The 25,658-nt window shown below is 36.9% G+C and overlaps 1 protein-coding gene across 1 annotated transcript; it reads left to right on the top strand.

Annotated features, from left to right (window-relative positions):
- Positions 1-1,633: 1,633 nt before the first annotated feature.
- On the top strand, positions 1,634-25,553 carry LOC129274832 (serine/threonine-protein phosphatase 6 regulatory ankyrin repeat subunit B-like). Its single transcript, XM_064108613.1, has 10 exons — positions 1,634-5,830; positions 7,320-7,493; positions 7,678-7,835; positions 15,407-15,441; positions 17,620-18,063; positions 20,062-20,303; positions 21,185-21,295; positions 22,635-22,785; positions 23,630-23,750; positions 24,767-25,553. Exons 1-10 carry the CDS (start codon positions 2,030-2,032, stop codon positions 25,083-25,085), a joined length of 5,556 nt encoding a protein of 1,851 aa, XP_063964683.1. The 5' UTR covers positions 1,634-2,029; the 3' UTR covers positions 25,086-25,553.
- The last annotated feature ends 105 nt before the right edge of the window (positions 25,554-25,658 follow it).

Raw genomic sequence — 25,658 nt, 5'->3', positions numbered from 1 at the left:
TTAACAATTGAGAGCACATTAACTTTAGCTAAAAAGGTTAATTTGAAGATCATTTTTGTGCGAGTTTTACCAAAATGGACAGAGCTCACTCTCGCGTAACATTATGTCACTAAATCGTTTTATTTGATGAATGAGAGCAAAGCCAAAGAATAGTATATACAATACAATACAATATAAGTATTTATATATCGCTCTTCACAATGATTGTATCACAGTGCTTTACAAAATGAGCAAAATCGAAATTGTGAAAGAAAAAAAAAATACATACATACATAAATAACAAGTAAATTAACTATTAAAAAGAAATGTCTATAATAACCGCTGAAATGCTCCCAGAGATGACGATTCACGGATGCAGCGGGGGAGCTGGTTCCAGAGGTGTGGCGCGGCAGCAGCGAACGATCGGTCCCCTGAGGAGGTAGCAGTTCTTGGTCTTGCCAACAGAGTTGTATCATTACCCGATCGTAGTCCACGCCTTTCACTCTGGTACAGAGAAATTAGGTCATTAAGATAAGATGGAGCACAATTATGGATGCATTTGTAGGCAATGGTGAGGATTTTGTATGTGACACGCTTATGGACAGGGAGCCAGTGTAATTGATGTAGAAGGGGAGAGGCATGATCACGCTTCTTGGCAAGGAATACCAATTTGGCTGCACGATTCTGTGCTCGTTGAAGTCGCTTGATGTAAGCTGAAGATGTACCACATAGCAGGGAGTTTGCATAGTCAATTCTTGATGTGATCAAAGCTCTCACAGCATGCTCGCAGGCTGCAGGTCTCTAACACACACAGATAATGTGGTGAGAGCTAGCTCAACTGCACGTATGTCCTTTGGGTCTGCGAAGATATACAGCTGCACGTCGTCTGCATAGATATGATAATGAATACCTTCGATGATGCCTGGCATGGGCTGGGTATAAAAACTAAAAAGCTGCGGACCGACCACCGATCCCTGCGGAACACCGAAATTCAAAGGAACTGATTCTGAGAGCTTGTTCGCAAACCTTCAGCCTAAAACAAAGTTCCTTCAGGTGAGAATCGAACCAGGTTTTCACATTCCCAGAGATGCCGAATTGACTAGTGAGACGATTCAGAAGAATGTCAGGATCGACGGAGTCAAATGCAGCAGAGAGGTCTAGGAAGACAACAAATGTAACAAGTTTGTTGTCTATCGCTCGAAGAATGTAATTTTGAACAATTAAGAGAGCAGTCTCTGTGCTATGGTCACGTCGGTAGGCTGACTGATTCTTAACATGCAGATCATTTGTATCTAGATAGTCCGGGATTTGGGACAAAGCAGCCCTCTCAATGATTTTGGAAGGAAATGGAACATTGGAGACAGGTCTGTAGTTTTTCAAGTTATCACGATCGAGGTTAGATTTCTTGATAAGTGGAGAAACCAATGAAAGAATGAGTCCCATATGTTTTATTTACATGGCTTTTTCAAAGAGTAAACGCTTCAAGAACACGCACTGTACTACCAGTCATTCATGAGGGCGCGGGGGGGGGGGGGTTGACTTTATTTTTATACATGTTGCTCTCTAGCCTGCCTGAGATGATTCCAAAGTTCAATCAATTTATTTGCCCTTTGCATGCAGTTTCATTTTTGTTAATAAAGTAATTAATACTGCATTTCTGATCTACGTTGATAACCACAACGTCGCCGCCGTTGTACCTGCGCTGAAGTTATACAGATGTTTGGGAGCTATCCCTGAGAATGTTTTGTGGAAGAAGAAGTAGATATTAGACCTTCGAGTACAGAAATCGAAGATGTAAATGCAACTTTTACACTGAAGAAGGAGGGTTCCACGAAGCAATACTGTATAGCGTCGATGGACATTTTTATATGCGTGGGGAAAACGCTTAGCACGTGATGTATATCTACAACACAGGTCCAGGGAACGGCACTTGTTCACACATTGCTGCGCATGAGTAACAGGAAAATATATCACCCCATGTTGAACGACTCTTTCATGTTGTGGAAATTAGGAACATAAAAGGACATTTGGTAACTTGTTGCACATTATCATGGAAATAGAAGGCATCAACCAGCAAGAATATCAATTGAGAAATTATCTAAAACGAGTGATATGTGCGGCCCCAATGGTGTTAATTTTAACCACATATATCAAACATATAGGAACGCTCTACAACATGGTCCTAATGTGGAAAAGGGAGAACGTTTTGGTAAAACTACATCATTTAGCTGCTCGGCGAGATATTTCTAAAGTAGTCAAATCTATCGATAATCTTAGAGCGAGTATGGCTGAAGAAGATACGGAGTACTCCTCTCCATTACTATTGGCTGTGAGGAATGGTCACCTTGATGAAGTACGAAGCCTAGTCAGTCAAGGGGCAAACGTGAACGAGGGTAACGCTGAAAGCTGGACACCGTTAGCGATTGCAGCAATAAGCGGCAAAGTTGATATGTTGGTATATCTAATGGATCAAGGGGCTGAGGTGAAAAAGTCTGTTAAAGGACGGACTGCTTTACACGTTGCTGCTTTCCATGGTCATCTTGATGCTTTGAAATATTTGATTAGTCAAGGGGCTGATGTGAATAAAGGTAATGACAATGGTTGGACTGCATTGCATATTGCTGCTCAGAATGGTCATCTCGATGTCAGCGCTTATCTGATCAGTCAGGGTTCTGCGATGGATAAAGATGTAGGAAACAGTGGTTTGACTGCATTACACATCGCTGCCCATGGTGGTTATTTTGGAGTGGTCAAATATATGATCAGCCAAGGGGCTGAGGTGAATAAAGGAGAAAGCAAGGGTTGGACTGCATTACACTTTGCTGCTAAAAATAGTCACCATGATGTCGTCAAATATCTGATTAGTCAACAGGCTGAGGTGAATAAAGGAGATAACGATGGTTGGACTGCATTACACATTGCTGCTCAGAATGGTCATCTTGATGTCGTGAAATGTCTGATTAGTCAACAGGCTGAAGTGAATAAAGGAGATAACGATGGTTGGACTGCATTACACATTGCTGCTCAGAATGGTCATCTTGATGTCGTCAAATATTTGATCAAACAAGGGGCTGAGGTGAATAAAGGAGATAACGATGGTTCGACTGCATTACACATTGTGGCTCAGAATGGCCGTCTTAATGTCAGCAAATATCTGATCAGTCGAGGGGCAGAGGTGAATAAAGGAGCTAACGATGATTGGACTGCATTGCACATTGCTGCTCAGAATGGTCATCTTGATGTCGTCAAATATTTGATCAAACAAGGGGCTGAGGTGAATAAAGGAGATAACGATGGTTGGACTGCATTACCCATTGCTGCTAAGAATGGTCACCTTTATGTCGTCAAATATTTGATCAGTGAAGGGGCTGAGACGAATAAGGGAAATAATAATGATGATACTGCATTACACGTTGCTGCTGAGAATGGTCATCTTGATGTCACCACGTGTCTGATCAGTGAAGGGGCTGAGGGGAATAAAAGAGATACCAATGGTTGGACTGCATTACACATTGCTGCTCAGAATGGTCATCCTAATGTCGTCAAATGCTTGATCGAACAAGGGGCTGAGGTGAATAAAGGAAATAACGATGGTTGGCCTGCATTATCCATTGCTGCTCAGAATGGTCATATTGATGTCGTCAAATATTTGATCAAACAAGGGGCGGAGGTGAATAAAGAAGAAAACAAGGGTTGGACTGCATTACACGTTGCTGCCCAGAATGGTCACATTAATGTCGTCAAATATCTGATAAGCAAAGGGGCTGAGGTGAATAAGGGAAATAATAATGATCATACTGCATTACACATTGCTGCTGAGAATGGTCATCTTGATGTTATCACGTGTCTGATCAGTGAAGGGGCTGAGGTGAATAAACGAGATGACACTGGTTTGACTGCATTACACATTGCTGCTGGGAATGGTCATTTCGATGTCGTCCAATATTTGATCAAACAAGGGGCGGAGGTGAATAAAGAAGAAAACAAGGGTTGGACTGCATTACACGTTGCTGCCCAGAATGGTCACATTAATGTCGTCAAATATCTGATAAGCAAAGGGGCTGAGGTGAATAAAAGAGAAAATAATGGTTGGACTGCTATACACGTTGCTGCTCAGAATGGCCATCTTGATGTCGTGGAATATCTGATTAGTCAAGGGGATGAGGTGCATAAAGGAGCTAACAATGGTTGGACTGCATTACACATTGCTGCTCGGAATTGTCATCTTGATGTCGTCAAATATCTGATCAGTGAAGGGGCTGAGATGAATAAAGATGATAACAAGGGTTGGACTGCATTACACATTGCTGCTGGGAATGGTCATATTGATGTCGTCAAATATTTGACCAGTCAAGGGGCTGAGGTGAATAAGGTAAATTACAATAATGTTACTGCATTGCACCTTGCTGCTCGGAATCGTCATCTTGATGTCTGCACGTGTCTGATTAGTCAAGGGGCTGAGGTGAATAAAGGAGATAGCAATGGTTGGACTTCATTACACAGTGCGGCTCGGAATGGTCATCTTGATGTCTGCACGTGTCTGGTTAGTCAAGGGGCTGAGGTGAATAAAGAAGATAGCAATGGTCGGACTGCATTACACAATGCAGGTTACTATGGTCATCTTGATGTCAGCAATTATTTGATCAGTCAAGGAGCTGAGGTGAATGAGGGAGCGAACAATGGTTGGACTGCATTACACATTGCTGCTCTAAAAGATCATCTTGATGTTATCAAATATCTAATCATGCAGGGAGCAGAGGTGAATAAAGAAGATACCGGAGGAAGTACGGCATTACACATTGCTGCTAAGAATGATCATATTGATGTCGTCAATTTTTTGATAAATCAAGGGGCCGATGCAAATAAGGGAAATAAAAATGATTATACTGCATTACACGTTGCTGCTGAGAATGGTCATCTTGATGTCACCACGTGTCTTATCAGTGTTGGGGCTGAGGTGAATAAACGAGATGACAATGGTTTGACTGCATTACACATTGCTGCTGGGAATGGTAATCTCGATGTCGTCAAATATTTGATCAAACAAGGCGCTGAGGTGAATAAGAGAGATAACAATGGTTCGACTGCATTACACATTGTGGCTCAGAATGGTCAACTTGATTTCGTCAAATATTTGATCAAACAAGGGGCTGAGGTGAATGAAGGAGATAACGATGGTTGGCCTGCATTACCTATTGCTGCTAAGAATGGTCACATTGATGTCGTCAAATATTTGATAGGTCAAGGGGCTGAGGCAAATAAGGGAAATAATAATGATCATACTGCATTACACGTTGCTGCTGAGAATGGTCATCTTGATGTCGTCAAATATTTCATAAGTCAAGGGGCTGAGGCAAATATGGGAAATAATAATGGTTGGAGTGCATTACACATTGCTGCTGGGAATGGTCATCTTGATGTCGTCCAATATTTGATCAAACAAGGGGCTGAGGTGAATAAAGAAGAAAACAAGGGTTGGACTGCATTACACATTGCTGCTGAGAATGGTGATCTTGATGTCGTCAAATATTTGATCAGTTTTGGAGCTGAGGTGAATAAAGGAGATAGCAACGGTCGGACTGCATTACACAATGCTGGTTACTATGGTCATCTTGATGTTATCAAATATCTGATCAGGCAGGGAGGAGAGGTGAATAAAGAAGATAACGAAGGAAGTACGGCTTTAGACCTACATGTTTCTACTCAAAATTATCACCTTGATGTCATCAAATACCTAATTAGTCAAGGAGCTGTGCCAAACAGATATCGGGACGTTCGAACGTTATTAAAAGGTGCTGCTGAGGACGAGTATTTAGATGTAACCAAATCGATCACCAAACAAGAAGTAAAGGTAAATAAAGAAAGTAATGTTTCTTGTCGACTGCACTTTCGTTAAAAAGTATACGGCTATTTATATCTCACATTGCCCCACTTTATAAATTATGACATGGGACTCGGCTATGGATTTCACTTTTTTCCGAGAAAAAATAATAGTCGTATTTTTCCATGTGAACTTGATAACTTGTTATTTAGTTGTACGGTTGTTAATAGTATTTAATCATTTTTGTCTCACCTGCCTAGCAGAGTGAGACTATAGGCGCCGCTTTTCCGACGGCGACGGCGTCATCAAATCTTAACCGAAGTTTAAGTTTTTAAAATGACAGCATAACTTAGAAAGTGTATAAACCTAGTTCATGAAACTCAGACATAAGATTAATCAAGTATTACTCAGCATTTTGCCTGAGTTTCAATTCACATGACCAAGGTCAAAGGTCATATAGGGTCAATGAACTTGGACCATGCTGGGGGAATCAACATCAAAATCCTAACGTAAGGTTAATTTTTTTTTAAATTTCGTCATAAATTCGAAAGTATATAGACCTAGTTCATGAAACTTGGCCATAAGGGTAATCAAGTATCACTAAATATCCTGTGCGAGTTTCAGGTCATATGATTAAGGTCAAATGTTATTTAAGGTCAATTAACTTTGTCCAAGTTGGGGATATTTAACTACCATCATAACTTCGAAAGTATATGGATCTGATTCATAAAACTTGGACATAAGAGTAATAAAATATCACTGAACATCCTGTGCAAGATTCAGGTAACATGACCAAGGTCAAAGGTCATTTAAGGTCAATGAAATTTGGCCACGTTGGGGGCATTTTTTGAATTTCCATCATAACTTCGAAAGTTTATGGATCTGATTCATAAAACTTGGACATAAAAGTAATCAAGTATCACTTAACATCTTGTGCGAGTTTCAAATCACATGACCAAGCTCAAAGGTCATTTAACGCCAATTATTTTTGGCCACGTTGGGGATATTTTGGAGGAAATTATTAGATTGCTGTCACATCTTCCAAAGTTTATAGATGTAGTTATAAAATGTGGATATAGGGTTAATCAAGTATCACTGACAAGACTTAGGTCGCATGATCAAGATCAACTGTCATTCATTGTCATTGAACCTAATATTGTATCATTATATGAATTGTGTTTTTGTGAATAATTATGTGATAGTAGTTTTCAAAGTCAGCACTGCTGCTATATTGAATCGCGTGATGCAGGTGAGACTGCCAGAGGCGCTCCACTTGTTATCAACATCAATTTGATTGTCTGGTACACTTCTTAACGTTCATAAAAAAGTGGGTAATATGAGATTTCATGTTGAAACAGATTTCACTGTCGATAGCTCTCCAAATAAATGGTGCTCATGGCGCTTGCTCAAAAAGAAAGATTTTTTTCATATCACCCCCCTCTCTCTCCTAATCTCCCTTCATTTCTTCCCCTCCATTTTTTCCCTGTTTCTGTATCGCTTTTACATGTCGTTTAAAAAGGAGGATATCCATTGTGCTATTCACAACGGTGATACGCCTACCATTGAGAGATTAGTTTCATCAGGAGTGGATCTCAATGCACGAGCTACTGACGGTCAGACATGTCTTCACAAAGCCATCAAACTCTCCTATGTAGCTGACAGAATTGTACAAGAAACTGATACGCTGAAAAGGGTGAGTCAGTCATCTGAATCTACATCACGTTCCCATGACATAACATTTATGATTTTACATAGGTAGGAATATAAAATGCGATGGTTTCTTTTTCTCAATACAAATACTAGTCATGCTAGTTAAGCCTGTGTAAATTGATTATGTTTTCATCTTAATAATAAGCTTTCGACTTTCTTTCTTTCAGATTTCCGATGGGGTTTTCGAAGGGAAACTATCTTCTGAGAGGGCATTGGTATTTTATCTCCTTGAAAATGGAGCGAAGACGGATGTGAAAGATAAGTCAGGAAAACTACCAATTCACTATGCGAAGGACGACGTGGTCAAACAGATGATCCTGACAAGGTGATCCTTTCACAAATAATTATCTAATAAGATCATATTGATTCACATGTGCTCAGTCCCAATGTACATTTTATTTTTCGATCGTAACAATTATCATTAGACGTCTTAACTAACTACCAACAATGAACATATACATTAAAGCACCGGTACTGCAGCAATATTCCAAAGTATGGGGCATACAAACATAAGATGTTGTAACAGCTCAATAGTCTGACAATGACCTTCTTTCAACGGGAGATGAAACAAGTTTTTCAATGTTGTTTAAACCCTATGGTTTTTGATTACCAGGGAAAAAGGTTTTCATAAAACTCACAAGCTTGCTATGTCGAGGGTTTTCTTTCACGAACAAACATTTAATCAGTCCATTCACTTTAACTGAATTTAATGTTAACTTAGCCATTTCATTTAACACAAAAAATCGAATGTATACCACAATCAGTGATCTACAAAAATACGTTTCGGGTGAGTAGTTGTACAGAAAAATCTTTGATAACAAACTAAACAGCTGCAATTCACGTTCTTGAAATGAGAGATAAATATATTTTGTATTATAATGTATATTAATGCATTCATTCTAGTAGGGGAGAGAGATAGGGTTCCCATGCACCCGAATGATATATTTTTTTAACCTACATTTTTGTAATCCGTAAGATGTGTAGTGAATGAATTTTGATGTTCCCAAAACGAAATATTGTCCCATGGGGTTCAAATTCAAGATGGCGTCCAAAATGGCCGCCATATTCATGGGATTTGGATTTTCGTACATAGATTCCGACACAAACATTCATTTGCCACAAAATTAGTGTCATATGAAAGATAAATAAATTTTCTACAAGTTGATACTATTCATGGGTGATAAAATGGTAATTCGGCTGAGATTTTAGTACGAAAAGTGCAATTTTGAGATTTTTTTCCCAAAAATTGAAAAATTGCGAAATACATGATTTACCATAAATCTAAGGAAAATAAAGGAATCGCCTCGAAAATTTCTAGAAAACTTTCCTAAAATACAATTATTAAGTGGACGAAATTCCAAATCGATGTCGTTTTTAGTCACAAACTTATTATGTCTCAAACTTGAAAATTCAATTTTCAGAAATTTAGCTTTTTTTACTGCATATCGGAGACTTGGATATATTAATGAATATTGTCACATTTTCAACCCAGAAAATGGAAATAGGCCTTCATAAAATGCGAAATTATCTAATTTTTTGTTGGTAGAATTTACTACAATCCCTTTATTCTTCGATTTCAAGTCGGTGATATAGTTTTTAAAAGAATTAAGACTTTTGGCCAAAATTTGTGTGTTTTTTGTAAAAAAAAATGCACATGCACTGTTATTGATCAGATTTATTATGAATATCAGTATTAAATGCACAATCTGAACATTCGATATGAAAGAGGATGTATCAACGAGAATATTTGCAGGCTTCATGCCACCATAAGTATCTTCATTTGCTTCAAATAGAAGGAAAATATGCTGAATGTATTGAGCGATTTTGCGCTAAAGTGAGGCCAAAAAGCAACCTTAGTGTGGCAGTCACATCCATGAAAACGATTGCAAAGTGATGAATGGTATGTCATTCAAATAATACAATAGCTTGGATCAGCCTCTCGCATCGATTGTGTAGGTATGACTAACACACCGTAATGTCCAGTATGTAATGTGCATGGTCAAAGAAATGTATCTGATTCAGAAGGATGCAAAGACAAAAAAAGGTGTTTCTGTTACATTATAAAGAAATTTATTAAATATTGTCTATTGGAAACAGTTATAAGATACACTAGCACTGCAGGTAAAAGAGATGAAGTTCTTACACATCAATACACAGCTCAAAGGAATATGTCGAAGCTACCCCCACTTTATCTGTATTTTGAATCTATGGCCTGTATTCCTAAATCAGGTTTATCTCCGAACACAAAATTAGTGTCATATGAAATATGAATAAATTTTCTACAAGTTGGTATTATTCATAGGTGATGAAAAGGTAATTCGGCTGATCTTAATAAGATAAGTGCATTTTTTAATTGTTTTCCCCAAAAATGAAAATTTGCAAAATACTTGATTTACCATATATCTAAGAAAAATAAAGGAATTGCCTTGAAACTTTCTCGAAAACTTTCCTAATATACAATTATTAAGAAATTGATTATTTTACTGCATTTTACAGACTTAAATTACTATATTGTCATTATCTTTACCACCCCTTTTCACCACATTGATAAGTTTTTCTAACCTTCACCTTTTCAATCCTGGAGTCGTATACTGAATGAATTTATTTTGATGTTCTGAAAACTTGAATATTGTCCCTTGGCCGCCACTTTGACGGCCATCTTGGATTCTGACAAAAGAACTCTTACAAATATTTTGAGGGTATTCTGAGTATGAGAAATTAATTGAGTGGGTTATCTTTATTCTCTACAATTTAAATCAAACAATTCTGATACATTAAAGTGCCAAAAATGACAAAAAACTCTTTCTGTTGACCAATGTAAAGAAGGGGAAGGCATTTTTGGAACATTGAGATGTGTATGGCTGTGTTATTAATCTATTTAATATTTTCAAAAGTAGAAAATGTGGTGACGAATCAGTACCACGGAAAAGGCCTCCTGTAAATTGCATTTTACAACTTCTAACAATTAACTTATATCATGTCAAAATGCAAGCTTTATGGTTCTTAGGGAGGACTTTGACAAACAGGCAGTCAATCTTAGAAGTCATTGGCAGGCTCATGTGCTACATGTGGGCGATCTTTTTTAGCTAAAACTTTGTGCCAATGTGATCTTGAAAGATATATTCCTGATCCAGAAGTTGTAAACTTTGGACTGGAAAAGCAATTTTGCTTGCTGCAAAATTCAAGATAATTTTATTCTCTTTGAGAAAAAAAAACATGGAATTTTCTTGGTTGCCATCCGGGCAACCATGATGGCAGTTTTGGTTGCCAACGTCACCCGGGCGACCGCTAATTTCGATTCCTGCTTTGGAGTGGGGATGGTGGATGGAATTTCCCTCACGTGTGATCCGTTCCTTTTCAAGATTCCTCCGTTTGGCTTTGATACTTCGTAAGACCTGGGTTCCTCACAGACTTTGGATGCTTCAGCTGGTATCCAAGTGTGTTATCTTGGATGTATAACTCTCACTGGCTGTCCTACATGCAGAGGTGGTAGATCAGAACTTGCATGTCGATAATGCACTTCCTTCACCTTGCCTTGCCTATTCAAGAGAAAATGAGTGGCAGTAGAATCTCTCGAGAAATAGTGACTTGATAATGTGGTTCTGATGGGTCTACCAAATAACATTTCTGCTGGTGATCTAAAGTAACTTTCGACTGGTGTTGCTCTCAGGTTCATCATTGCTAGTTGACTGTCTTGGCCAGTCTGAGAACATTTTGTCAACAGATTCTTGACTGTACGAACCATCCTCTGAGCTAATCCGTTTGATCTTGGATAGTGTGGAGAAGAAGCAATGTGCTTGATATTCCACTTCTTTTTTCTGCTGCCTTGCTTGATGTTTCTGGCATGTTTCACTCTGCTTTATCAACTGGTCGATGTCCTAGTTGATGTTTGACAAGAACACCGTCTCACGAGCAAGTCAGCTGGTACTTTCGATTCCCATGTGTCCTAGGTGAAGCTGTCCAAGGATATCATTCCTCGGTGACTTCGGTACGATGACTTGACTTCCCGTGAAGAGTATTCCATGTGATAATCCGATGTTATCTCTATATGACCAATACTGCATAAGGGATTTCAATAACTCTTGGATTGTTTCAGGCCAACTCTTAGTAACTATCTGCCATAATGATCTAGGTATTGGATCATTAGCTGTTTCTCTCTGAAGTTCTGTCCTCTTGTGTTTTCTGAAGAGTAATAAGTCGATCGCATATGCGAATCTTTTTCCTAAGAGCAGATGGATTTAACTCTGACACCTAACGGTACATCGCATGCTTCCTTGGGATTACAAAGTCAACTCAATGAATCGGAAAGAATCATGTTGTTTCTAGGTCGGTAATTGACTTGAAACCTGTTTCCTTGGACTTTGATTATAAGCGATCGCTGTAGATGCGGCAGTGCACTTGTAAGAATTTTTTTCCATATAATTTCCAGTGGTCTGTGATTGATTATGACTGTGAATTCCTTCTCGAACTTATATTATAGAAGCGTTTGATACCAAACATTAGGACTAAGATTTCCCTCTATGTTTGAGTAGTTGGACTGTGCAGTGGAAAGACTTTGGATGCAAACGCAGCAGGTTACCATCCTGAAGCAAGGCATGCTCCTAGATCTTTCATTGATGTATCCATCTCGACAGTTCTCTCTCTCTCTGGGTCATAGAACTGTAGGCATGCACCTGATGATACTGCACATTTCAGGCTGTTCAAGGAATGTTCATGATCATCGTCCCAGATGAACGGTACTTCTTTGTGGAGAAGTTATCGAAGTGGTGCTGACTTTTCCCACAAATTAGGAATATATGCTGCTAGGTATTTGAACAATATTAGGCATTTCTGAACATCATCCTCTTCGTCCTTGGGTAATAGTACTTGGGTAATGTGTTGGCTTCTACCTTGCTAGGATCTGAGTAGATATCTGATCTAGTGCACTTGGAGCCAAAGAAGTTGATAGCTTCTTTCTTGATTGTGCACTTGGAGCTGTTGAACACTGAGCCTTCTTGCTTTGCCGTCTCCATGAACAAGTACCGATTCTTGTCGTGTTCCTCCACGTTGATCTTGTCCTACAATTAATGTGCTGCACTTGCGTGGTGCGTCTATGGTAGGTTTAGCGATGTCCTTGACATGAAACATCGTTTTTTCCTTTGAAACTACCAATAGCATCGAACTGCTCTGGAAATGCTTGTTCGAGATCCTCATCACTTGTGATAAGTATTTGTTCAGGTTTAGGGTTAGGTGTTGGTGTGTCATAATTGTACATTGAGTAAATTGTGATAATTCCAAGGTCAGTGCAACCTAACAACCCAAGGATAGCTGAAACCTTGACATCTGGTACATAGAATGTCTATGTTGAACATTTTGGACTGTAACATTTTATGTCAAATTAGTGTACCTTTACATTTGATTGGAATCTCACCATAAGCTTCAAGTTTGACTGGTGTTTGTTTCACTAATGATTCCCACTTTGAACTTTATATTTCCTCGGCGTACGGACTATGATAGTGTTAGTACTTGCACTTGAGTCAACTCTTAGGTAGAGCTTATGTTGACCGGCTCTGTGGGCATATGTAAATGTTAGCAAATGCTACTGTGCCTTCTGAATTTACAACTGTGTGTGGTCCATTGGTATGTATTATTTCAAATTATGCAAAGTTGGATAGACTGCCTTTAGACTGATAATGATCAGGATCTGTGATAATATCGTGTGCTGTGTCCATTTCGCTGATTGGTTAGTTCTTTCGACGTTTTGATTTTGATCGTGATTTCTTTTGTTTTGGTAAACGACCATCACATACCATGTCAGATCTTCGGTCATCTGAACTACGTTATGGTTTTTAACTATGATCACTTTTTGACTGACGACAGAATTACCCCCAATGATGTTTACTGTGGAGAGCAAATTCCATTAATATTGACCCCCAAATGGTTCATAGTTGTCTGAGATTTATAATTCAATTGAGGTTTTTTCCTTCATTATGAAAGCAAACGGAACAGAGTTGTAAACATAAGAGATATACAATAAACAGAATATTGGCTCTTCATAAATTTAGAAAAGAGTTAGAACGTGTTGGAAAATAAACCTGATTTTGGAATACAGGCCATAGATTCAAAATACAGATAAGGTGGGGGTAGCTTTGACATGTTCCTTTCAGTTATGTATTGATATGTCAGAACTTCATCTCTATTACCTGCAGTGCTAGTGTATCTTATAAATGTTTCCAAAAGACTTCAATAAATAAATTTCTTTATGATGTAACAGAAACACCTTTTTGTCCTTTACATCCTTCTGAATCAGATACATTTCTATTACCATGCACATTATATACTGTACATTACGGTGTGTTAGTCATACCAACACAATCGATGTGAAAGGCTGATCAGAGCTATTGTATTATTTGAATGGCATACCATTCATCACTTTGCAATCGTTTTCATAGGTGTGACTGCCACACCGACGTTGCTTTTTGGCCTCACTTTAGCGCAAAATAACTTAATACATTCAGCATATTTTCCTTCTATCTGCAGCAAATGAAGATACTCATGGTGGCATGAAGCCTGCCAATATTCTCGTTGATACATCATCTGTCATATCGAATGTTGAGACTGTGCATTTATTACTGATATTCATAATAAATCTGATCAATAACAGTGCATGTGCAATTTTTTTTAACCAAAAACATAAAAATTTTGGCCAAAAGTCTCAATTCTTTTAAAAACTATATCAACCGACTTGAAATCAAAGAATAAAGGGATTGTAGTAAATTCTACCAACAAAATAAGAGATAATTTCGCATTTTATGAAGGCCTTTTTCCATTTTCTGGGTTGAAAATGTGACAATATACACTAATATATCCAAGTCTCCGATATGCAGTTTAAAAAAAGCTAAATTTCTGAAAATTGAATTTTCAAGTTTGAGACATAATAAGTTTGTGACTAATAATGATATCAATTTGGAATTTCGTCCACTTAATAATTGTATTTTAGGAAAGTTTTCTAGAAATTTTCGAGGCGATTCCTTTATTTTCCTTAGATTTATGGTAAATCATGTATTTCACAAATTTTCAATTTTTTGGAAAAAATTCTCAAAATTGTACTTTTCTTATTAAAATCTCAGCCGAATTACCATTTCATCACCCATGAATAGTATCAACTTGTAGAAAATTTATTTATCTTTCATATGACATTAATTTTGTGGCCAATGAATGTTTGTGTCGGAATCTATGTACGAAAATCCAAATCCCATGAATATGGCGGCCATTTTGGACGCCATCTTGAATTTGAACCCCATGGGACAATATTTCGTTTTGGGAACATCAAAATTCAATCAATAAACATCTTAAGGATTACAAAAATGTAGGTTAAAAAAATATATCATTCGGGTGCATGGGAACCCTACCTCCCTACCAGACTATTCGTTATATGAAACGAGAAGAAGATTTTTCATTTCCATTATATTGAAATCATATAGTATACAAATAATGCACGTAAGCGCGTACATGCAGGGCCAAATAATGAACGATGTGCGAGAAGAGCCAATGGATATACCGCACCGAGGTCCGCAGGACCGAGTGCGGTATATCAATTTGGCGAGTCGAGCACACAGAGTTCATTAATTAGGACCTCTATGCACAATAATGTGTGCATTGTTTGGTTTATACAACCCCCCTTCCTTTCCCATGTTACTGAGTTGTCCCGAATGCTACATTTGATCTAAATTCTAGATATTTCTAGATAATTCCAGATCTCGCACTATCGTGCACTCTGACGTCAGAGTGCAGGATAGTGCATTTTGGATGCAATAGTGAGATTCGCTGAATATCATGTGATCCGATTTGGACCAATCAGATTACAGAAATTTCTTGGGAGTTGTATAATAATTTATATCAATCATTTATTTTCAGAATGAAAATTCCTGAAGAGACCGAATATTATCGAGGTAAGGACACCTCAATGCATAAAAAAAATCCTTTTTTTTCAGAATGACGTAAACGGAAATTATTGAATCATTTCTATACCTTAATAAAAATAAAATCTTTACTGGCATTATGATTATTAACATAATATTGCTAATAAGAATATAATAACTATTACATCATTATCACGATTACTATTATGACAGTTAGCAGCATCACTATTAATAAAGTAGCGATTAAAAAAAAATTCCTTCAGAATGAAGAGGTACAGCAGTTTTTTAGGATAGGGTGATTTTAAATTCATGATGCTTATATTGAGTAAGGCCTACTTTATTGTGTTTTTACTGATATTGGTGATAATGTCCCCGATTTATGTTGATATTTAAACATATCTCCTGTTGATATCAAGTTATGAAACTCCAACTTTTTTACTCACCGTTATCCGATATAGGATGTTACCCAAACATTTTAAACCAGCAAAAGTGCTGTTACGATACTGCAACAAATAACAATAAATATTTAGTTTTTAATTTGATTTCCTTTTCTTTTATAAAAGGAAATTGATTATACATTAACAAATATAAATAAATGATAACGGTCTTACATATTTTGAAGTGTTGATTATAATCCCAAAATTATGATAGTCCAGTATTTAATCCAAGTTGGTTGGCGAAGGCTCCGTAAATTAAAGTTCACAATGATGGCGACGATGAAACCGCGATGTTGAAGCACGATGAATAATAAGAGTCACTGTAACGAGTTGAAATGTCCGTGAAGACGATATTGATGATGATTAACAGTCAATTTCAGCAATCCATGGGTTGAAAAGCGTACATTAAACAGGTTGATGATCTCGATGAGAACTGAGAATTCCTCTCTCAAAATAACTGCAAACAGTTCATTGATGGTGGGCAAATAATTCCACAGAAGATAAATATTCCAGGTGGAAATAAAGTCTGCTCTGACATAAAGTCTGGCGTGAAACTTTAAGTTCTGATCTGATGTGATGTGATGAAACTGCCAGCTTATATACAAATTATTCACTACTCTGGAAGTTTCTAGTATTCACTATTCTGGAAGCTTCTGGTATTGTCTTTAAAAAGAACATTCTCCTTCTTTCAGGAGCAGTCAAATCTAGAAGACTCTTGAACGACCTCAGTGAAATTAACAATGGAGACAATAGCTAATCCTATTGTCAATTTTCCACTGCGGACAGGCTATATTGTTTACATTCTGTATTGTTTGCAAATTCCAGAAATAACAAAGATTATTAAAAGATTACTCATGTCTAACAATCATTCTGGAACATTCTTAATCATTCTATGCTACGAATATCCTTAAAGAGGAAATAACTAAATAAAATGAATGTAACTGTACTTACAATTCTACTTATATATAACAGAGCTAATACCCTTTTTAAAGTATGGCTAGATAATATATGGCAATTTGTAAGCTTGCTTTCTCGAATTGTTGACATAGGAAATGATACATCATATCCACAATTCTGGATTGTGAATTCGTTTGGCCTATTGATTTATCCACATTTACCTTACCAGTTAAATTGTTAAATTTCTTCATTCAAATTACGTTGTTTTAGTAATACCCTCGGACATGATTATAAGGATTTTTTGTAACTTATTTCGGCAAAGCCGTGCCAGAAGAAAGAAAAATCACATTTGTTTTCTTAACCTTTTGGGCTTTAAGGGGGAGTGGACTTTCATGCTAAACTCCGAAAAATTAATTCGTTGATGGTCATCGACCTGTATCACTCGTTGGACACTCAATGGACAATATTTGTAAATTGCCAATTCGTCTACTGCCAACTCGTCCACTCACCACATGGTCTACTTTCATTTAGTCTAATGTCATTCCGTCCATCAACATTTCGTCTAACAACCATTTGGTCTAATCATCACTTCGTCTAATCACCATTTCGTCTATGACCATTTCGTCTCATGACCAGTTGGTCTAATGTCATTTCGTTTTCATTCATTTTGCACAATAATTGATACTTAGTCCAATTAGACCAAATCATGGTATATAGACTAAATGGCTATTGGACCAACTGGTTATTAGACGAAATGTTGAGAGGACGAATCGGCAATTAGACAATGATAGTGGACGAACTGATGGTAGACCGAATGATAGTAGAGGAGTTGGCAATCGGACGAGTTGGAAGTTGCTCTTCACAATATACACAGAAAGCGTGGATGCACAACGTCCCAAGGAATCTAGACTCTCCGCAGAAGTAATTTCTGAAGGGTTTTCTACACCTCAAAATGCTCCGAACCTTACAGATAAGAGGAGGCAGAGTAAGCAGAATGAAACCCGAAACCAATCTACAGAAAGCGAGGAAGATCATACTAATGATGAAGAAGATGAATTGATTCAACTTGAGAAGCATGGCATCACGGTCAGGATTTCGAAATATGAAATTTACAGCGCAAAGGACATCAGTGTGGAAGTGATTGAAGACGTCCCGCCTGAGCTAGAGTTGAAGGAAACAGAAGCCATCATTTCGGTTGGATTGAAGATGTCGCCTTCAGATGCATTCTTTGACAGTCCCGTGAGAGTAACAATTCCCCATTGCGGTGCATTCACAAAGCCAAAGGATGCAGAAGTCTACATCTATTATCGCAAGAATGGTACGCTCGTCTCATTTTCTTTTTGGTCGCCCCCCAAAGTTTTCCCCATTTGCATTCCTGAAAATTGGAGTTTTACCATTGCAGAAAAATATCAATTTGTTTAGTTTTATAACTTTAGTATACAAATAACGAATGTTTATGAGTGCAATTGACAGAATACTTCATGAGGTGAAAGATGAAATGATCCATTCAACGAGGCGTAGCCGAGTTGAATGGATCATTATTTCATCTCTCACCGAATGAAGTGTTCTGTCCAATGCACGAATGAAAAAACGTTCATTATTTGGTTTATATGACACCTAAAAAATGATTTTTTTTTCTATATGAAATTCACGAATTTCGATGCAAAACATGCTCATGCAGTGCGAGTTCGGTCTGTTGATTGTTACGTCATTACAACATGCACACTGCTGGTGCATGAGCTGCAATCTCGGTGCGAGAGTGCAATGGACAAAATCGCATGGATCCAAAATTGCACGGTTGATGACGTCATTGCAAAATGGGCTGAATGAACGATATCTAACAACCAATCAAATCACAAGGATCTATCTAGGTGTCATATAATTCATAATGATGACCAAACCAAACCAATAAGACTTGAAAGATATGAACGAATACGACATCATTTTCATTCCCTCGATAATGGGCTTATTGTGCTTTTAACTGGCCTGAACTCTGTGATGGCCGGCATCGCATGTGAACTGAACTGGTGATTGCATTCGTTTGTATGGCATATATATTTTTTGGTCTCTATGGGACTACTAATTCAACATCGTAAAACTATTTGCACAGAAAGTTACGCCAAAAGCACATGGTGCCAAAACTGATGGAACTCACAGCTCCAGAAAATTTTGTGGTCAGTTTACTTGCCGGTTACTAGTCGAATATTCTATCCGTATATCTGCATTCAGATGGAGGGTATGGAAGATCTCATGGTTAATAAAGCGAATCAAAAATCGCAAGTATGATCAAAAGCTATAGGTCTCCGTCAATATTTAAGCCCACAATTTTATACATATCATATCATTTGAAGTCATATTTCTTTTATCTGGAAAATCGAAATAAACAACTTAGTTTTATTACAACAAAATCATGTGATCACAACTTCTAACACTAAAAACGACGTCATAGATTTCTGGCGGTAAATAGAGCCAAAAAAAGGCAATTTCCGACGTTCGCTAATTTTTTTGTACCGGTATTCTATAATAACAGCAAACAGTCAGAGGGTAAATTTATGTAACTTTCATCTTTGTATTCCGTAGATCAATAACTTTCAACTTCTGTTTCATCTATCACTCTAGTTTCCCCGATTCCTATAATGTGTTGAAACATGGACGTACTAGGTCCATGGTTGAAACAAGGCCATTTAAATATATTTAGTACGTTTGAGCCCTTTTTATCTTTTTTATTCGTTAAAAATTATACGTATATTTTCAGCAGAATCTTGCACGAAATCTTTTTAAAAGGTTTCATTTGGTTTTCATGATTTTGTGTAACAAATCATCGATAATCAATGCAAGTAAGTGAACAAAAAATAAAAAAGAGAAAGGAAAGAAAAAAATAAACAAGCAGCATACATATTATTAGTTAACATTGGAAAAATGCACATTATATATAGAAAAAAACAATTTACAAGTAATTAATGCAGTCTGTTTAGCTCTTATATGTATTCATCATCCCCTATATAGTATAGTAAAGGCGAGAATGTATAGCAGATGGATTTAAATCGGTTATTTTACATATTAACAAATTACCATTAACAAACAAAAGGATTAACAAATTACCATCCTTGAAAGGCATATTATATATATTATAGATATTCTTCAGTTACAATAATGAATAATGATAAAATAACTTACAACTTAAATATCCATTGTTCTGTGCCCTTTTAACGGTTAGTACACATATTTAGTAAAAAAAATAGAACATCCTTTGCTTCATGATTCGGTAGAAAGGGGAATGACACAATTATTTGGTTAAAAAAAAAATATATTACAGATTCTACAGAGTTTACAGCGATTCATTCTTCCAGCACGAGTAGCCCAAGATGTGTTGTGAGAGATCGCGATCTAGATATCTACGTCAACCACTTCTCAGAACATTGGATTGTTGCTAAAATAAGACGGATCTTTATTGGCAAACGTGTTGTCTGTACACCATGTGTTCCCGTTCCAGCACCAAGAAATGAAGAGCACGTTCTGTTGGTCAACGTTAGGGATCAACGCCTTGCTGAATGGAAGGTGGGTAGAATTAAATACTTCTACCATTTGCAATTGCATTATATACTCGTGGGGTATTTTTTCGGCTGTTATACGATGTTTATGTCCTACTTCATAAAAATTCAGATGAATTCATGTATTTCATTTCAGTTTAGCTTAGTCATGTCAATCAAAGAAAGGGAGGGGGAAATCCCATAGGACATTTTATAAACAAAATGGGAAATATGACATAATTATGCGACGATATTTTTTGTTATTTTTTGAGCGAAAATAAGACAGAAAGTTAAGATGCTGGATGCTGAATCGAACCTCGGACTTTCAATGTATAGCCAGGCGCCTTTGACCACTCGGTCACGGCTCCTTTACTTACACACTTTTACTTGCACTGCAATTTTGGTACTATACATATATGAGGGTTTTTTTATTAGGCATCATATAGAATAACATACAGATACTTAAAGAGACCAACTGTTTTTCAATGAAAAATCTAGTGATGAAAAGGCTGTGAAAGTGTCAACTCTTCAGAATTTTTAAATTTTATTATTATTGTGATTGGCAAATCATACATTTTATCTAACTAGGACGATTGTCAGTAACAGGTGCATGTATGATGCGAAGCCCCTCTCTGATTCTAATAACAACATAAATGCACCAAATGGAATTGTCATTAGTTCATCTGTTTTTTTTTTTTAGTGTTTATACTATTTAGTTAACATAGGGAATGTCGCTATTGAAAATAACTATACGTGTTGGTATTATTTACTTCAAAAGCTTCGTTGAATAGACATGATAGATTGTCCTTCTTTCACCTTATGCAAAATACCATCGCAATCATGTTACCGCCATTTTGTCTCTACATTCATATTGTTGAATGGTAGTTTCCTACAATTGCTCTTTAAAAGGTCCCGGATGGATATAAAGTTCCGATACCAGGGGAGCAGTTCTTAGTGAAGTGGCGTTCAGGGGAATTAAAGATATCCTGCAAAGCAAAGAACATCATAAACGAAACCGAGGTAACGTACTTTTGAAAAGAAAATATGCCTCTAAAATATATACATTTTGGTAATTTTTCCTCTTTCCTTTGCTTCCGCCTAAAAAAAAAAACAACAGAAGTAACACAAATTGTTTCTTTTCAACCAAAGAAGGGGCTAACGATGCTATGAAAAATATTAATACACAGACCATGTTTGTTAACCCTTAAAGGTATTGTTTAACTTTGTGAGCAGCCGATTAAAAAAATTCTTAAACCAAGATGAAACATGTGTACAAGTGCATGTATTAGAACTAATAAACCCTGAAAACAACCATTATTGAGAGAGAAAAGCTAAAACTACAAGGCAAACCCCGATTTTGTAAATAGGCGTCTACTAGACGCCTAAATAGTACACATAAGTGTATGGGATGAAATTAAGGTGGTGTTTCCGGTCACTTTATATTTCAATTTTTGAAGCACTAAATAATTATTTTCGAACGCAATTTTTTTCTGGGCTTCATTTTTGTAACATATCACAGACACTGGTGACATGTGTGACCTTCTAGCTCAGATTTTTTAAAAGTCAAACCAATGTTAAACAATCACTTTAAGCTGTCGTAGCTATTTTTGTGATGTATATATTTAGCTGTGCCAAGTGCGCGCGTAGTAGCATGTTCATTCATGCGTACTGAGTACCTCTGTAATCATGGTAATATACCTTGCACACGGGATATGAAATATAATGCATGTTTATGGGGAAAATATTCAGCATGATATCAAAGTCCAAACTGACGGTGAGAATACAGTAAACGTGGTAGATAAAATATAATTGAATATTTATGTACATTGTACACATATCAATTTACCTTGTCACTCATTTGACAGATTGTTTCATTGAATACCTTTGGGGACTGGTCTCGAACATTGCTGGAGCTCCTGCAAACTGGGCTTGTCCCCTAAATTATTGGTGAATGGAGCAGCAATTAGAAGGGAGGGTAATTATGGACCCAATCGGGAGGTGGAAATCATGTATAGTTTTATATATGGGCATATTCAAGCAAATGTTTATTACTATGCTATAATGTTATTTTTAGGATATTAAATTAATTTGTGTATTTGTTTCTATTTACAGCATGTTCATATTCAAGAGAACTGTGGTGAGCCAGCACCATTATCGTCTTTGAACGTGTGTGGCGGTACCCTAGCAAATCCACACTGTTATTATTGTTATATTTAAATTGATTTTAAAACTGACGTTTTGAATGGGGAGCAAATTGTTGTCAAATGCGTCATGTTTGGCACATTATCTGAGAGATATATTATGACCTGTGACAGGGATTTTCCCTCTGATATTATGATTTCTATTATTACATTTCCAGACTATCAAAGAAAGTGATTTTCGCAACCTTACTGAGCACCAGAAAACGTTTGTGGTGGACACAAGAAGTGTTACCAAGAATAAAGTCATTCTAGAATTCACCTTTCAACAGAGTACAACAAAGAAACTCCACATTCAAATGCGGTTGGGAGGTAATGCCATTTATTCGAATCGCGAGTTCATTGTGAAGAAAAATCTGTGGCAACTTTCCCTCTGGTTTTAACAGGATGGGAAGTTGGATAATAACCATGGTATAGGAGTTATTAAAAAAACATCCTAGTAATCCACATTGTTTTTTTCTTCAATGCATATCATTCAGGGGCCGAAGAATCGGGGAAGAAGGAGGGGGGGGGGGGTGGCCCCCCGTTTATAGTCATGTATTTAAATCCTGAGGAATGTTTGAAAAAAATGCCATTCCCTTAATATCCCTAAAATATAAACAAAAATATTTTATATTCAAGCCGTTAAATTCTTATTTTTGAGAAATGCAATTTTATTATCTGTCCTGATGTTTGGATAAAGAAGGGCTAAAGATAGATTCTGGATACTTTGCAACCAAATTTTTGAATAGATGCTAACAAAATGGGCATATAAGCAAAATTTTGGTATTTTATTACGACCAATTACATAACAAAGTACATGCTAATACATATAATGAAGTTGGGGGAAATTCACGGAAGCAGAAAATGCTTAATTGCACCACCAATAATGTAAAAGATTATCCATCATATGCATACAAACAGAATTGCTGATTCATCGTAATGAAATGAAGATTTTTTTCAGTTATCTATTCTATAAGATATGATTATGTTTGTCTGGGACCGAACTTTCACGTCACCATCCGAAAGACGTGACCAGTGCTCGAACCTCGAAACTTGATATCAGTTTGTTACTTCCCCACATGACGTCGCTTGGACAATAGGCGCACCGCACAGCGCCCAGTTACTCATTCATACTTTGTAAAAGTTGTTGATAATGTTTCATGCTATAAATCAGAAACAGTTGCTGTGATATCAGAGGGAGGAGCTAGTTCACCATATACGACACCGATAGAATCCTCATCGGCTGGCATTCCTCCTGCAGAAACCACCGGCTCTGATTCTTCTCCTGAAACAAGGTGATTAGTAATTAAGAAAGATTAATGCCTAACGTGTATTGAAAAATAAACACACTGGATAAGAAAGTTTAACGAAATATTGTGATATCTTGATTTGATTCAAGCATGGACATAAAATAATTGAGACGTTGCGGGGCACACTAAAATTACAAGTGAGGTAACACAGGCAATTTTAACTCGAATTCGAACATTACCAGCTTTCGTCGTTATCAACATTTCATAAGCCGACTAGAAACGCTCTTTTTTAATTAAAGAACGAAACCTTATAGAATATAACCAAACTCAGTATCGAATGAGGAAAGTAAATACCCACATAGTTTACTCTAAATATATCTTCACTCCATTTTATTTTAGCTAATGTGAATGGGTATACCCATTTGCAGGATAAATTTTGTGATTTACATGTAAATCTATTTTGATTGGGTGTTTTGTTCATTTTCTTCATTATATAATCACTTTTCCAAAACATGCAATGGGCTGAAAATTTCAGATTATAAGCTTTGGCTATAACTTTCTGACATATATTATACAAACACTGACTTTGTAAGATGAATGCTCAAAGAACCTTTCTTGGAGGAAAGTAGTAACAAAACGCCGAGAGTGACAGCTAGATATCTAACATTTGAATATTTCAATTTTAATTCAACGGCTAGGTAAGATTGCCAAATTAGGTGATACTCGAATATATTTTTGCATTATCGATCTTTTAGCAGGTGTTAATCAAACCGCTTCCTTTTAAACGATGTTATAAATCATCTTATGCTTTGTATTATTGTATAGAATAGTTGGACCTTGGTATATGTACAAATTTATTTATGTGATCTTCATTCATTTCTTTCACAACATATTTGAATAAAAAGAGTTGCCGAAGCTGTTGTTCATATATATATTTGGACGGTGTTTATATATATAATCATATGGTAATGATCCTCGTAGTGGTTATAATCATCGTTGAACATCACCAGCATATCATCTGCATTAAAATCATTTAAGTTTATTTCAAACACTTTCTATAGAGTGCCAAGGGGGAGAGGTGAGAATGATTTCGATGATATTCTGACGAAAATTGCTGAACGGATCAACAAAAGAACAGATCTTGATCGTCTTGGCCGTAAACTGGGCTTAGGACCGGAGGAAACACAACGTTACATAGACACTAATGATAAGAATGGAGATTACATGGGCACGCTACAGATGCTTCGTGATTGGAGAAAAAGAACGAAGAAATCAAAAGAACATGAACTGTTGAGGCAAGCTCTTGTTGGCATCAAGTACATTCGTTTGGCTGACGAGCTCCTGGGTGTTGACAAGCTAACGTGTACCTTACCAAAATGAAAATAATAACAACAAGAAATTGAGTTCTTTGGCCTAAATGTATCGATTTATTGAAGCCATCAGGAAATAGTACCAAATTTAGCAGCCAAACATTTTGAGTCATTTCCACAAAAAGTGAAACCGTAGATTCAGCCAGGAATTTGCTGGATTCTTTCATATTTTATGGCCTGTGGACCAGCACAAACCAGAGACCAGGGGCCCGTAAGACGAAGCTTAGCAATGATCGTAGAACATTTTTCTACGATTGATTCCATTGACTACAATGTACAATCAATCGTGAAAATCAAGCGTACGATCAATCGCTAACCTTTGTGTTACGGGACCCAGGTGATATTTGAAGATTTGTATGGTGGTGAAGAGATGGTACAAGAGGCTTACGCTTTACGGATCGATTAGTCTTGAAAATGACAGATCGGATGGTGGAATGGAGACAAGTTTATGCCGAGTGAAAATGGAAGAAGTTGAGGCAAAGAAGAAATAAACATAGATGGTTAAAGAATTTATATAACCGATGATACAACATTACGAATATTTTCTGTTTGCATTGGTTTAATGTTAAGAACACATATATTA

This window comes from Lytechinus pictus, chromosome 13, assembly GCF_037042905.1.
Source record: "Lytechinus pictus isolate F3 Inbred chromosome 13, Lp3.0, whole genome shotgun sequence".
NCBI classification, from domain to species: Eukaryota; Metazoa; Echinodermata; class Echinoidea; order Temnopleuroida; family Toxopneustidae; genus Lytechinus; species Lytechinus pictus.
This window is presented reverse-complemented; position numbering and strand designations above follow the sequence as displayed.

Bases quoted from the DNA above. Each gene is read 5' to 3' on its own strand.
- LOC129274832 (XM_064108613.1), top strand. From the start codon at position 2,030: ATGGAAATAGAAGGCATCAACCAGCAAGAATATCAATTGAGAAATTAT. The intron at 20,304-21,184 runs GTGGGTAGAATT...GCTCTTTAAAAG, and splicing joins AACGCCTTGCTGAATGGAAG to GTCCCGGATGGATATAAAGT. The intron at 21,296-22,634 runs GTAACGTACTTT...TTACATTTCCAG, and splicing joins ACATCATAAACGAAACCGAG to ACTATCAAAGAAAGTGATTT.